The 15,182-nt window shown below is 37.5% G+C and overlaps 1 protein-coding gene across 4 annotated transcripts in view; it reads right to left on the bottom strand.

The window, feature by feature from the left end:
- F8 (coagulation factor VIII) overlaps nt 1-9,386 on the bottom strand; it is a 131,666-nt gene extending 122,280 nt beyond the window's left edge. For all 4 annotated transcript variants that reach the window (XM_069463242.1, XM_069463243.1, XM_069463245.1 and 1 more), the window contains exon 1: nt 9,241-9,386. In XM_069463242.1, coding sequence (XP_069319343.1) covers nt 9,241-9,386 — 146 coding nt within the window. The remainder of the gene's footprint in view (nt 1-9,240) is intronic.
- Between the last annotated feature and the right edge of the window lie 5,796 nt (nt 9,387-15,182).

Below are 15,182 nucleotides of genomic sequence, written 5' to 3'. Positions count from 1 at the left end.
CTGAATTGTATACTTTAAAATGGTGGATTTTATGGTATGTGAATTATATGTTAATAAAAAAGGAGAGATTTAGGAAAGCAAGAAAACCCAAAACTCCACACTGAAAATCGGTGAATTTTACCATATGTAAGTTGTACCTCTAAGGAGTTAAAAAAGGGTAAGGAAGTATTCTGAACTTTATACTATTAAATTCAACAACTCAGATGAAATTCCCTAAAAGACATTATGTAGACTGAACCTAAAAGAAATAGAAAATTCAAATAGCCCTTTACCTATTAAAATAGAATTCATAATTAAGATTTTTTATACAAAACAAACAAACAAACAAAAGCAACAACAACAAAAACAAAACAAAACCAAACCCAACCAAAAAACCTTCAGGATAAGATGGTTTCCCTGGTGAATACACTCAAACATTTAAGAAAGAAATGGTGCCAATTCTACATAAACTCTTCCATAAAATAGAAGAGTGAACACTTCTTAACTCATTTCATGAAGATAGTATTACTCTTAAAGCAAAACCAGACAATCACATTACGAGAAAATCACAGATAAATATCCATCACAAACAAAAGCAAAACAAAAAAAAAAAACCTTAAAAAATTGTTTTAGTTGGCTTGGGCTGCAATAACAAAATACCATAGGTGGCTTAAACAACAGAAATTTATTTTCTTACAGTTCTGGAGGCTGGAAGTCCAAGATCAGGGTGCCAGCATGGTTGGTTTCTAGTGAGGGCTCTCTTCCTGGCTGACAGATGGCTGCCTTCTTACTGTGTGTTCATATGGCTTTCTTTTTTTTTTTTTTGAGACAGAGTCTCACTCTGTTGCCCGGGCTAGAGTGAGTGCCGTGGCGTCAGTCTAGCTCACAGCAACCTCAAACTCCTGGGCTTAAGCGATCCTCCTGCCTCAGCCTCCCGAGTAGCTGGGACTACAGGCATGTGCCACCATGCCCGGCTAATTTTTTGTATATATATATTTTAGTTGTCCATATAATTTCTTTCTATTTTTAGTAGAGACGGGGTCTCACTCTTGCTCAGGCTGGTCTCGAACTCCTGACCTCGAGCGATCCACCCGCCTTGGCCTCCCAGAGTGCTAGGATTACAGGCGTGAGCCACCGCGCCCGGCCCATATGGCTTTTCTTTAGTGCACATGCACAGAGAGGGAAAGCTTGCTCTCTTCTTCTTATAAGACTACCAGTCCTATTGGATTAGGACTCCATCTTTATGCCCTCATTTAACCTAAATTACCTCCTAAATGCCCTATCTCCAAATACAGTCACATTTTGGGGTTAGGATTTCAACATATGAATGTGGAGGGGGACACAATTTAGTCCATAACAAAAATATCACCAAAATAATATATGACAACCAGGTGGGTTTTTTCCCCTGGGAATATATAGCTTGTTCCTCATTAAAAAAAAAAATCAATCAAGGTAATTCACCATATCAACAGAATAAACAAGGTAAACCATATGATCATTTCAATATATGAAGAAAAAGCATTTGACAAATCTGGCACCCAATATTGATAAAAACTCTCAAGATACTTAGAAGGAAAATTCCTCAACATGACAAAGGGCATCTATGAAAACATTACAAGTAACATTATACTTGATGGTGAAATATTGAATATTTTCCCTCTGAAATTAGGAACAAGACAAGGATTTCTGCTATCACTAGTTCTATTCAACATTGTACTAGAAGACCCTGCCAGTGCAGTAAGGCACCAGAAAAGAAAGAAAAAAAAGAAATAAAAAGTATCCAGTTTTAAAAGGAAGAAGCAAACTGTCTTTATTTGCAGAAAACATGATTGTGTATATAGAGATACTAAAGACTATACAAAAAGCTACTAGAGCTAAAATGTAAATTTAGCAAGGTTGGAGTAAACAAGGTCAATATACAAAAATCAACTGAATTTCTACATATTAGTATCAAATGAGTGGAAAATGAAAGTAAATAAAAATGATAACAATTAATAGCATCAAAACTCAAAAATATCTCGGGATACAGTTAATAAACTGTGTGCAAGAACTATACTTTAGGCTATAAAACATCCTAGAGAGAAATTAAAGATTTCTCTTTGTTGTACTGAAAGATTCAATATTGTTTAGATGTCAGTTCTCCTCAAATTGATCAATAGATTCAATTCCAGTCAAAATCCTAGTAGGCTATTTGGTAGGTATTGGCTAGTTGACTATAAAATTAATACAGAAATGTAAAAGCCTAAATATATAAAAAGCAATTTCAATAAAGAACAAAGTTGGAGGTTTTAGACTGGCTGATATTAAGATTTATTATAAGGTTACAGTAATCAAAATGGCAGTACTGGCATAGGCACAGACATATAAATCTATTGAACTAGAGAATCCACAGACAGACTTGTGTAAATACAGTCATTTGATTTTCTGCAAAGGTGTCAAGGCAATTCAACAGATGAAGAAAAATCTTTCATACCATACAGAAAATTTAACTCAAAATGTGTTATAAACCTAAACATAATGCTAAAATGATAAAAGTTCAAGAAGAAAACATAGTGGAAAAGCTTTGTGAACGTGAGGTGGGCAAAAATTTCCTAGGACAGAAAAAAAAGCATAAATCATAGAAAAAAAGGTAAATTGGACTTAATTACAACTGTACGTTTCTGCTGTTTGAAAGACAGCATTAAGAAAATGAAAATGCAAGCTACAGACTGGGAGAAAATATTCAAAACAGGTACATCTAAAAAGTATTGTGCCAAGAATATATAAAGAATTCCTGAAACTCAACAAGACAAACCACCCAGTTAAAAATGAGCCAAAGATCTGAATAGATACTTCACCAAAGAAGATATACAAATGGCCAAGTAGCACATGCAAAGATGTCCAACATCTTTAATCATCAGAGAAAGGCAAATTAAAAGTACAGTGAGATACCACCATGCAGTCATTAAAATGAATAAAATTAAATACTGGTAACATCAAATGTTGTCCAGGATATGCTGCAACTGTCACTCTCATGAGTTGTTGGTGGGAGTATAAAATGGTACAACTGTTCTGGAAATCTGTCTGGCAATTTCTTTTAAAGTTAAACATGCACGTACCAAATGATCCAGCAATTCCACTCCCAGATATTCAACTAAGATAAATGAACAGATATTCACACAAAAAAATGTGTAGAGGAATGTTCATAACAGGTTTATTTATATTAGCTCCAAACTAAAAACAATCCAAAAGTCCATCAGCAGGTGAATGGATATACAAACTATGACATATGCCCATAAAGGAGCAGTATTCAGTAATAAAAATGAAAGAATTACAACAACCTGGATGCATTTGCAAATCATCATGCTGAAGAAAAAACAGGCCACAGAAGAATGTGTGATTCCACTGATATAAAATTCGAGAACAGTTGAAAATGAATCTGTAATATCCATAAAGCAGCCAGGTCGGGGTAGGGAGACTCATTGAAAAGTTGCAGGAGGTTCAATGTAAGTGTTCTATACGTTGATTAAGGTAGTGGTTATACAAGTGTCTGCATTTGTCAAAACGCCTCAAACTGCACATTTAAAATCAATGTGCTTCATTGTATGTAAATTGTACCTGTGGTTGGTAAAATTTGGGCCCTTATGACCTTTGTCCCTTGATGTTATGCCCAAGAATATGTTATGTTACTTGACAGAAGAAACTTTGCAGTTGGAGTTAAGGTTGTTAATCAGCTGGCCTTAGGATGGGGAGAAGAGCCTGAATTGTCCAGGTGCACCCAATGTAATCACATGCGCCCTTAAAAGAAGGTCAGAGAGATGCAGTGGAAATTGAAGTCAGAGGAATTCTAAGCAGGAGAGAGACTTGGTGCATTGTTGCTGGCTTGAGGATGGAGGATGGAAAGTGAAGAGAGGGAACTGAATTATGCTAACATTGCAAATGAGCCTGGAAGCGGATTCTCCCCCAGAGACTCCACTAAGGAGTGCAGCCCTGTCAACACCTTGGTTTTGGCCTTGTCTGACCCTTAGCAGAGTCCCCAGCTGAGCCCCCTGGACTTCTAACCCACGGAAACTGTGCAATCATAAATGGGTAATGTTGTAAGCTGATAAGTTTGAGGTAATTTGTTATACAGCAAAAGGAAACTAATTAGGATACTCAGAATTGATCCAAATATCAAAAAATAACTTAATAAGCCAATAAAATGCAGTTAAAAATCATACTCCTAGATTAATTTTGCATTAAAGATGAAATCAAAGATGTTACAAACTGTCCTGAAAACAATGAAAAGAAAACCCTTCACGATAATCATTTCACAATGTATTAATATATGTATATCAAAACATTATACTGTGCACCTTAAATATATACAATTTTTATTTGTCAGTTATACCTCAATAAAATTGGAGGTAAAAAAGAATCACCTGGGCAGTGAATTGTTCTCTGAGGAAACTGCATTTTAATAAGTTTCCTGAGTAATTCCTGTGCACACGGAAGTCTGAGAACTATTGTCTTCATGAGTTCAGATTTAAGGTGATTTTTTAAAAGAAAGTTGGGGTTCAATTAATTAATATGAGATATTTTTTATTTCTTTATATTTCCAAGCTCCACGTATCATAAAACTACTTTTCCTGAAAAGTTATCCTGCACTGTAGTCCTAGCACTCTGGGAGGCCGAGGCGGGAGGATTGTTTGAGCTCAGGAGTTCCAGACCAGCCTGAGCAAGAGCGAGAACCCGTATCTACTAAAAAAATAGAAAGAAATTAGCTGGACAACTAAAATATATATATATATAGATATATATATATATAGAAAAAATTAGCCGGGCATGGTGGCACATGCCTGTAGTCCCAGCTACTCGGGAGGCTGAGGCAGGAGGATTGCTTGAGCCCAGGAGTTTGAGGTTGCTGTGAGCTAGGCTGAGTCAGCACTCTAGCCCAGGGCAACAGAGTGAGACTCTGTCTCAAAAAAAAAAAAAAAAAAAAAAAAAAGTTATCCTGCAGAAGTGAAATTAAGCTGAGAGGATAAGTTGCTGGAATTTTAATAAAGGTATATGGAGATAGTGTAGTTGAAATGCTCACTTTTTGCATAACAAATCTCACTGTTCATCTTTTCACGCTGGCAAAAATAAAAGACTACAATGGGAATGGGTGTATACCTACATAATGAGTGCGATGCGCACTGTCTGGGGAATGGAAACGCTTGAAGCTCTGACTCGGGGGGATGGGGGGACATGGGCAATATACATAACCTGAACTTTTGTACCCCCATAGTAAGCAGAAATAAAAAAATGAGACACTGAAGAATAAAATGATACCCCCACACACACAAAAAGAAAATTTGTGAACAGTGCATTGCCACATGCCAATTATACAGCACAGTTAATGAATTAATAGCTTGTTTTCTGCTCAGTGAAAATAAAAAGAAAACCCTTTATTCCAAAACCTATGAGATACAGAAAAGGTGTTCTCTGAGAAAGATGTATAGCTTTAAATGCCTTTAAAAACAAAGGATGAAAAAAAAAAAACCGTATTACTTTTCCTATTAGAAAAAATGCAGCAAGATAAGCAAAAAGAATCTATGAAGAGATCATTGATAAAGATAAAATCTAAAAATTAAACATCCAAAAATAACTAGGAAAAAAAAAATAAACCCAAAAGCTCATTCTGTGAAAAGACCACCACCAACAAAGTCCCTAGCTTGTTCACGGAAAAAAGATAAATAGCAAAGATATAAGAATTTCAGAATTAGAAAGGGCACATAACTACAGATAATGTGGAGTAAAAGAATCATGAGACAGTGCTATATGCAACACTGTGGCAACAAAATTGAAAAAATAAAGAAAATTATTTGCTGTTCTCGGCAATAGAAAAAGATGGATCGCTTATCAATTCTTTTCACAAAACCAACAAAACCTTAAATACCAAAAGCTAATAATAGTAAAAAATGAAGCTATAGATCAATGTCACATATAAAGGCACACAGACTCTAAAGAAATATTAGCACATAGAACTCAGCAATAATCAAATTATATGGACAGTATATTTCATTCCAAGAATGTAAGGGTATTCAGTGTCAGGAACTCTATTAACATAATCTATTTGTTCATCAACATATTAAAGAAGACGAATGAGATAATGCTAGATGCTGAAAAGTCACGTATAATAAAAATTTTATGGCAAATGGGAATAGAGGTAACAATCTGAAGTAAAATCATGGAATAGAAGGAATGCTCACTTTTATTGTCTCAGGTTTTCTGATAAATTCAATAAGAAGAAAATGAAATAACTGGCTATAAATATTGGAAAAGAACTAAAGTCTCTCTCATATGGCTAATGATATGATTTAATACCCAGAGAGATGCTAGGGTAAAATTACTGGAATTAATAACATGAATATATGCAAACCAATAGCTTTTCTCTACTCTGGTACTAAGCACTTAGAGATGAAAATAGGTGAAAACTATTTTATTAACAATAGCAACACTTATAAAATGCATAGGGATAAATATAATAATAAAACCACTTACATGTATTATACTTATAAAATTAATATATATATATATATATAAGTTTAATGAAATTTCAATTAGAATCACTACATGGCTTGGCTCTTTTTAATTGGAAGAATAAAATACCTAACAATAGGCCGGGTGCAGTGGCTCAGGCCTGTAATCAATCCTAGCACTCTGGGAAGCCAAGGAGGGAGGATTGTTTGAGCTCAGGAGTTCAAGACCAGCCTGAGCAAGAGTGAGACCCCTATTCTACTAAAATCAGAAAGAAATTAGCTGGACAACTAAAAATATATAGAAAAAATTAGCCGGGCATGATGGCACATGCCTGTAGTCCCAGCTACTAGAGATGCTGAGGCAGGAGGATGGCTTGAGCCCAGGAGTTTGAGGTTGCTGTGAGCTAGGCTGATGCCACGGCACTCTAGCCCGGGCAACAGAGTGAGACTCTGTCTCAAAAAAAAAAAAAATGCCTAAGAATAGCTAAGAAAGGTACCGAAAGATTAGTGAGGATTGCTTTCATTTACCAGACAATAGAAGGTATTATAGGCCCACTGTAATCCAATCAATATGGTATTGGCACACCAAGATAATAGGAGATCAATAAAACAGCATAGTGAATCCAGAAATATATACTAATATATAAGAGAATTTTATATGATGAACGTGTTGATTTAAATCAGGGGCAAAAGATGTATTATTTGATAAATGATGCTATCACAATAGGCTATTGATCTGGATTGAAATAAAACTAGACAGATCCCTGTCTCATACCATATACAAAAAGTAATTATCAGAATTGAAGCTGTAAATGTAAAAAGCAGAACAGTAAAAACCTTGCAAGAAGATCTGAGAGAATACATGTGCAGCTTTGAGATGTGGAAGGCATTTTAACCAAGCCCATCAACTTTGAAGATTTGAAAGAAAAGATATATTTGACTATAAAAATTAAAAACATTTTGGCACAAGTTTATAAACAAAGTCAATAGACAAACAATAGATCTTGGGGGAAATTGCAATACACACAACAAAGGGTTAATACTTGTAATAAACTTTTTTTAAAAATGAAAGAGCCCAAAGAAGAATGGGCAAAGCATATGAATAGTGAAATCCCCCCAAATAAATCTGGTAGCCAACAAGCATTTAAAAAGATGCTCATCCTCATTGGAAATAAAAAGAATGCAATTAAAGTGACGATACAATAACACTCTATACCTATAAAATTGGCAAAATTAAAAATCAAGATAAAACTTATCACTGATGTGAATGCAGAGAGAAGGGCACAACCATATGTTGATTGTAGAATATGTGTGAAAAGTTCTGGCCTTTTTGAAAATTAAAATGAAAAAGGAAATATTCCCTTTGTCCCAGTAATATCGCTCCTGAGAATCTGTTCTATGAGAAATACAAGCACCAGTATGTAATGACATACAATACAGTGGCCAAAAAACTGGAATAAGATGAATACACTGACTAGACACATGGTACAGCTATAGCATGGAATCTTATACAGCCAATAAAAAGAATGAATTAAAGCCAATTGACTTGGAGAGAGTTTTACTAGGTGCTAATGAGTGAGAAATGTGTCTATACTATTCCAATTTTTTAAAATAAATAATGATCAAGAAAACCTTTATTTGCATGAATATATATTATCATACTGGGGTTATGTGGAAGGAGGGTAGGGAGCCAAACAGAAAGAACAAAAAAGGCTATAAAGTCACATTTAATATTTATATGTGTTTAAATATTTATAATGCACATTTAAATAAGACAAAACAAAATTTAACATAAATGACTTCAGCATTCAACTCAATAAGGAAAAACTGAAAAACAAAATGAACCAAAGGAAATTAGAAAGAAGGCATGAATTAATGAAAGTAAAAGCAGAAACTGATGCCATAGAAAGAGAAAAAAAGGATTGATACATTGAACCAAAAGATCATTCTTGACAAGACCAATAAAGTCAAGAAACCTTGAAATAATAAAAATATTATTTTTAAAAGAGAGAAAAAAGAGAGAAAAAGACAACACATGCAACATAAGGAATGAAAAAGGAGATATAACTACAGACAGACGAGTTTAACAAGACGCTATTATGTAAGTAAGTTGATACCAATACACTATCAAATGCAGGGATATAGATTGCTTTGTATGAAAATATATATAACCAAAATTGACTGAAGAAGAGGCAGAAAAAATGTCAATCAACTGATGACCACAGATAATACTGAAAAGGTTATTTAATAATCTACTCTCCTCAAATGTTCCAGAACTCCCAAAACATGAAAATCTTCTGAACTCATGGCTAATTTTACCCTTATACCAAAAGTAGGCATAGCTATCAAAAACGCACCACGGTATACACAAGAGAACTAGAAACTAAACTTGTTTTAATATTGACTGGATCTCATTGTCCTGATTCTCTCTACAGAAGCTTGGGTAGGCGGAGGGAAGTTCTGTTTTCTCTCTTATGCCCCTTGCCCCTTCATCCTTCCTGTACCTTACTCTCTAGATTCCAGAGTGGCAGCATGTGACAAAGAGAAGCAATGGAGAAAACAGAACAAAAAAATCGACTAATAGGTCAGATCTATGAGAAGACTTGGCAATTAGCATTTGTACCAATAGCTCAGATGCATGGACGCCTTACCTGGAAATGTTTCTTCTGGGTTCAACTAGCATCGCAGCCATCTAACCTGATGTCTGTGCCTTCCTCCAACCAGAGTCACATCCCCACAATCTTGGCCCATGATCAGACCATATAGAACATGCCTTTACCTTGTGTCCATGTGCAGCTCACCAAGCAGGTCATGATGCATATAGTCCCAGAACAGTTCCACTGCACCCAGGTAGTATCTTCTGGTGGCACTAAAGCTGAATCGCAATAGGCACAGAAAGAAGCAGGTGGAGAACTCTATTTTCATGACTCTTATTGTTAGAAAAATGTTCAACTAGAGAAGTGAAAGATTAATTCTTCTCTAAAATATCTTTGGCTCTCAGGAGAAAAAAGGTGTATTTTCTATGATTTAATAAAAAGTCCCAAATTTTTTTAGAGCATTTTAGAGAACTTTACTGCTGAATGTGACAGCAACATTAGCACTAAAGCAGTGACTGACAGAATTGCTTCCTTTTTGGCAGTGGGAGGCAGCCACAGGAAGAACTGAAGTAGGGAAAGGGAGGCTGAGCTAATGCTTAACCCATTCACCTCTGAGAGCAGTAGGGGCATGAGATATCTACTTTAATGAGAACCTTTTAGGAAAAGAAGAGGATGGCAAGACCAAGGTGAAGAGAAGTTTTAATTTGTGCTCATATTCCTAACCTACTCCAACACTCTTCCTTAGTGGTAGTGGCGAGAGAAGTTCTGGATGTTGTTGAAGATTCTGGAATCCACTTGCACAAGCAAGAGAGTAACCAGTATCCTATTAGTCTCTCCTACACTTGCTCCTCACATAGCTGCCACAGGGCGATTTTTTTAAAACTATAAAGTGAGTCATGCCACTCCTCTGCTCAGAATCCTCCAATGGTTTCTAACCTCCCTCACAGTAAAATCATGTCTTTACCATGGCCTAGAGTATCCCACATGGTCTGCAAACCCCTTCCCCTGATCTCTGTGGTCTCATTTCACTCTGGCTACACTGGCTTCCTTGTTTTTCCTTAAAACATTAAGCACACTCATGACCCTAGACCCTAACACTCGCTATTTACTCTACCTGAAACACCTTTCCTCCAGATCTCCACACGGTTCCACTCCCACAACTTGTTTGTGTCTTGGCTCAAATCTTGCCTGCTCAATGAGTTTCCAGTATGGAAACATTTACATTGTGAATGCTTTACCCCCATTGGCACTACTGATATCCCTCTTGGCTTCACTTTTCTTGATAGCACTCATAACCACCTGGCATTTATTTATTTGTTTGTGGTGTTGTTACCTGGTGCATTTTAAGGTTGTTTACATTTGGTCCAGGTACAGGATATATGTTTTTACATCACAATGTAGCCATGCTGAGCTCACACAGAGGCCCTACTCACATTAATGTATATAAGGGGAAGTGATGGGGCCTCAAAGTGTAGGAGCTAATGAGAAGAAAATCGACCAGAGTTGCTATAAGAAATGTTATCACTGAGTCCAGTTCTGCACAAATAAGAATGTGTCAGGGGAGCAATTGGTGAATTGTTGTCCAGCTTGGAAACAAACAGGAAGAATCCCCTTTGATAAACGTTTGCTAAGACCTCTTCTCGGAGGGCACAAGGATGCAGAGATGATAGCTGCTACTTACTATATGCCAGGAACTGTTCTATGTTCTAATACAGTTGGTATTGTTGTTCATTTTCTGGGAAATGAAACTGAACACGAAGAGGTTGGGCAACTTGTCCATCGTTATGCACTTTGTAAGTGGTAGCATTCAAAGCCATGTAGATCTGGCTCCAAAAGTAATGCTCCTAGCCACTATGCTATACTTACATGCCTTAGAAATGAATAAAATCCAGTTCCTGCCCCCTGAGAGTCACAATCCAATGTGGGGAGACAGAAAAGTATACAGTTACAGCACAGGGTGATAAATTCTCTGCTAGGTGCTTCACACACACTCTGACAACACTGAAAAGTGGGTACAGATAAAGCAAATGAGGTGCAGAGAGATTAAGTGGCTTTCCTAGGGCCACACAACTACCCATTTCTTCTAGACAGGCATTGTCCTAGCCACTGGGTGAATAGCAGTGAAAAATACAAAGAACTGGAAGAAGGACGATAAGCAATAATCACATGAGTAAGTTATACAATATGTTAGAAGGTAAAAATAAGTGCTGTGCACAAAAACAAAAGTAAGCAGGGTAAGGGGGAGTGTGTATCAGGTTGCAATTTTAAACGCAGTTGGTTATGGAAAGTCTCGCTGAAGTTACATTTCAGCAAAGGGACTTTGGCTTCTACAATGAGGGCAATAGGGAGCCATAGTAGGGCCCCGAGTAGAGGAGGGACTTAACTTTGAAATTAACTTTGAAACTGATCTTTCTGACTACGGTAGAGTGAACAAACCTTACGAGAACGAGGGTAGAAGCAGGGTGACTGGTTAACTGGGGGGGGGGGAGAGAAATGTTAGTGGCTTGGGCTATGATGGTAGTACTGGACAGGCTGGCAAATAACTGGATGCATTGTGAAAGTAGCGTTTATGTGAACTGTAGATGAATTTTGGATCTGTGGACTTTGAGAGGGGGAAGTTTGGAAGCACGCCAAGGGTTTCTTTTTTTTTTCCTTTTTTTTATTTTATTTCAGCATATTATGGGGGTACAAAAGTTTAGGTTATGTATATTGCCCTTGCCCCCCCCCGGGGGGCAGAGTTTCAAGTGTGTCCATTCCCCAGAAAGTGCGCATCGCACTCATTATGTAGGTATACACCCATCCCCTCCCTCCACCCCCCACCTCTGTCTGATACCCAATTAGTGTTATTCCCAAATGTGCTCTTAGGTGATGATCAGTGAAACCAATTTGATGGTGAGTACATGTGGAGTTTATTTTTCCATTCCTGGGATACTTCACTTAGTAGAATGGGTTCCAACTCTATCCAGGAGAACATAAGAGATTCTATATCCCCATTATTTCTTGTAGCTGAGTATTACTCCATGGTATACATATACCACATTTTATTAATCCACTCATGTATTAATGGGTGCTTGGGTTGTTTCCATATCTTTGCAATTGTGAATTGTGCTGCTACAAACATTCAGGTGCAGATGTCTTTTTTATAGAATGTCTTTTGTTCTTTTGGGTAGATGCCCAATAATGGGATTGCTGGATCGAATGGTAGGTCTACTTGAATCTGTTTAAGGTATCTCCATATTGCTTTCCACAGAGGTTGCACTAGTTTGCAGTCCCACCAGCAGTGTATGAGTGTTCCTGTCTCTCCGCATCCATGCCAACATTTATTCTTTTGGGACTTTTTGATAAAGGCCATTCTCACTGGAGTTAAGTGATATCTCATTGTAGTGTTGATTTGCATTTCCCTCATGATTAGAGATGCTGAGCATTTTTTCATATTTTTGGCCCTTCTTCTAACTTCTTTTGAAAAATTTCTATTAATGTCCTTTGCCCACTTTTTGATACGGTTGTTTGATTTTTTTTCTTGCTGATTTTCCTGAGTTCTAAATAGATTCTAGTTATCAGTCCTTTATCTGATGTGTAGCATGCGGAAATTTTTTCCCATTCTGTAGGTTGTCTGTTTACTCTCATGACTGTTTCTTTGGCTGTGCAGAAGCTTTCTAATTTAATCAGGTTCCATTTATTTTTTTTTTTTGTTGTTGCTGTGATTGCCTTTGGGGTCTTCTTCATAAATTCTTTGCCTAGGCCAATGTCTGTAAGAGTCTTTCCCACATTTTCTTCTAGAATTCTAATAGTTTCACACCTAAGGTTTAAGTCTGTTATCCACCATGATTTGATTTTTGTGAGGGGTGAAAGGTGTGTGTCCTGTTTCAGTCTTCTACATGTGGCTATCCAGTTTTCCCAGCACCATTTATTGAATAAGGATTCTTTTCCCCAGAGTATGTTTTTGTCTGCTTTGTCAAAGATTAAATGGCTATATGAGGATGGTTTTATATTTGGATTTTCTGTTCTGTTCCACTGGTCTGTGTCCCTGTACTTGTGCCAGTACCATGCAGTTTTAATAACCATAGCCTTGTAGCATAGTTTGAAGTCTGGTAAATTAATACCTCCCATTTTGTTCTTCTTGTCTAAAATTGCTTTTGCTAAACGGGCTCTTCTCTGGTTCTATACAAAGCATAAAATTATTTTTTCTATATCTGTGAAAAATGATGTTGGTAATTTAATAGGGATTGCATTGAATCTGTAGATCACTTTGGGTAGTATAGACATTTTAACAATGTTGATTATCCTGATCCACGAGCATGGTATGATTTTCCACCTGTTTACATGCTCTGTGATTTCCTTCCTCAGTGTTTCATAGTTCTCCCTGTAGAGGTCTTTTACCTTCTTAGTTAAATATATTCCTAGGTACTTTATTTTCTTTGTTGTTATTGTGAAGGGTATTGAGTCCTTAATTTGGTTCTCCGTTTGACTGTTATTGGCATATATGAATGCCTCTGATTTGTGTGTATTGATTTTGTATCCTGAGACTTTACTGAATTCATTTATCAATTCCAGGAGTCTCTTGGTTGAATCCTTGGGGTTTTCTAGATATAATATCATATCATCAGCAAAGAGTGAGAGTTTGATCTCTTCTGTCCCTATTTCGACACCCTTGATTCTGCTCTCTTGCCTGATAGCTCTCAAGTCATCAAAATCTGTGGGACACAGCTAAAGCAGTTCTGAGAGGAAAATTTATTTCCATAAATGCCTATATCAAAAAGACAGAAAACTTACAAATAGACAACCTAATGAACAAACTCAAAGAGCTGGACAAAGAAGAACAGACCGACCCCAAACCCAGCAGAAGGAGAGAAATTAATAAGATCAAATCAGGCCGGGCGCGGTGGCTCACGCCTGTAATCCTAGCACTCTGGGAGGCCGAGGTGGGCGGATCGTTTGAGCTCAGGAGGTCGAGACCAGCCTGAGCAAGAGCGAGACCCCACCTCTACTAAAAATAGAAAGAAATTATATGGACAGCTAAAAATATATATAGAAAAAATTAGCCGGGCATGGTGGCGCATGCCTGTAGTCCCAGCTACTCGGGAGGCTGAGACAGGAGGATCGCTTGAGCTTAGGAGTTTGAGGTTGCTGTGAGCTAGGCTGACGCCACGGCACTCACTCTAGCCTGGGCAACAGAGTGAGACTCTGTCAAAAAAAAAAAAAAAATAAGATCAAATCAGAACTAAATGAAATGGACAACAGAAAAACCATACGGAAGATTAATAAAACAAAAAGTTGGTTCTTTGAAAAGATAAACAAAATTGACACGCCTCTGGCTAGACTCACCAAGAGCAGAAGAGAAAAGTCTCTAATAACCTCCATCAGGAACATGAAAGGAGAAATCACAACTGATGCCACAGAGATACAAGATATCATCTATGAATTCTACAAAAACCTTTATGCACACTAACTGGAAAATGTGGAGGAAATGGACCAATTATTACAAACACACAGCCTCCCGAGGCTCAACCAGGAAAAAATAATATTCCTGAATAGACCAATATCAAGAACTGAAATCGAAACAGCAATAAAAAACCTTCCCAAAAAGAAAAGCCCTGGACCAAAGGGTTTCTTGACAGTGAAGATTCCATTGACTGGGATGGGGGTGGTTGGGGCGGGGCGATGTATCCGTCGATCTTCCCAGGTTAAAGGGTTCCGTGGGCTAAGCGAGCATGGAAGTTCATTTCCTTCCGAGCGCTTCTCTTATTTATGGTGATTGCAATGTTTTTTAAAATGTCTTTCTCCATTAAAAAAGAGTTGGGCACATCGCAGGAGCTCATAAATATCTGCTCAATGTTTACATTAACCCACTTTCCAAAAATGAAAAAAAGAGAAAAAAAACCATACATGGCATGTCTGCCTTTATTTTCAGTGAAGTCAAGGGTAAAATATTCGTAACGAGGGGAAGACGGAGTCAAGCTCGCGTCACGGGAACTCGCTTCTAAGACAGCGGGCGGGGCAACCCCACCCTGAGGAGGCTTTCTGCGCACGCGCGTCTCGGCGCATCTGCTGGGCGGGGCTACGGGCCTGTGACACTCCCCCCTGCCCCCCTGCTGAGTCTTGTGACGCAGCTGCTTGTGGGGAC

The sequence above is a fragment of the Eulemur rufifrons genome, chromosome 30 (genome assembly GCF_041146395.1).
Source record: "Eulemur rufifrons isolate Redbay chromosome 30, OSU_ERuf_1, whole genome shotgun sequence".
In the NCBI taxonomy this organism is placed as follows: domain Eukaryota; kingdom Metazoa; phylum Chordata; class Mammalia; order Primates; family Lemuridae; genus Eulemur; species Eulemur rufifrons.
Note: the sequence above shows the minus strand (reverse complement) of the source record. Positions and strands in the feature narration are given on the sequence as shown.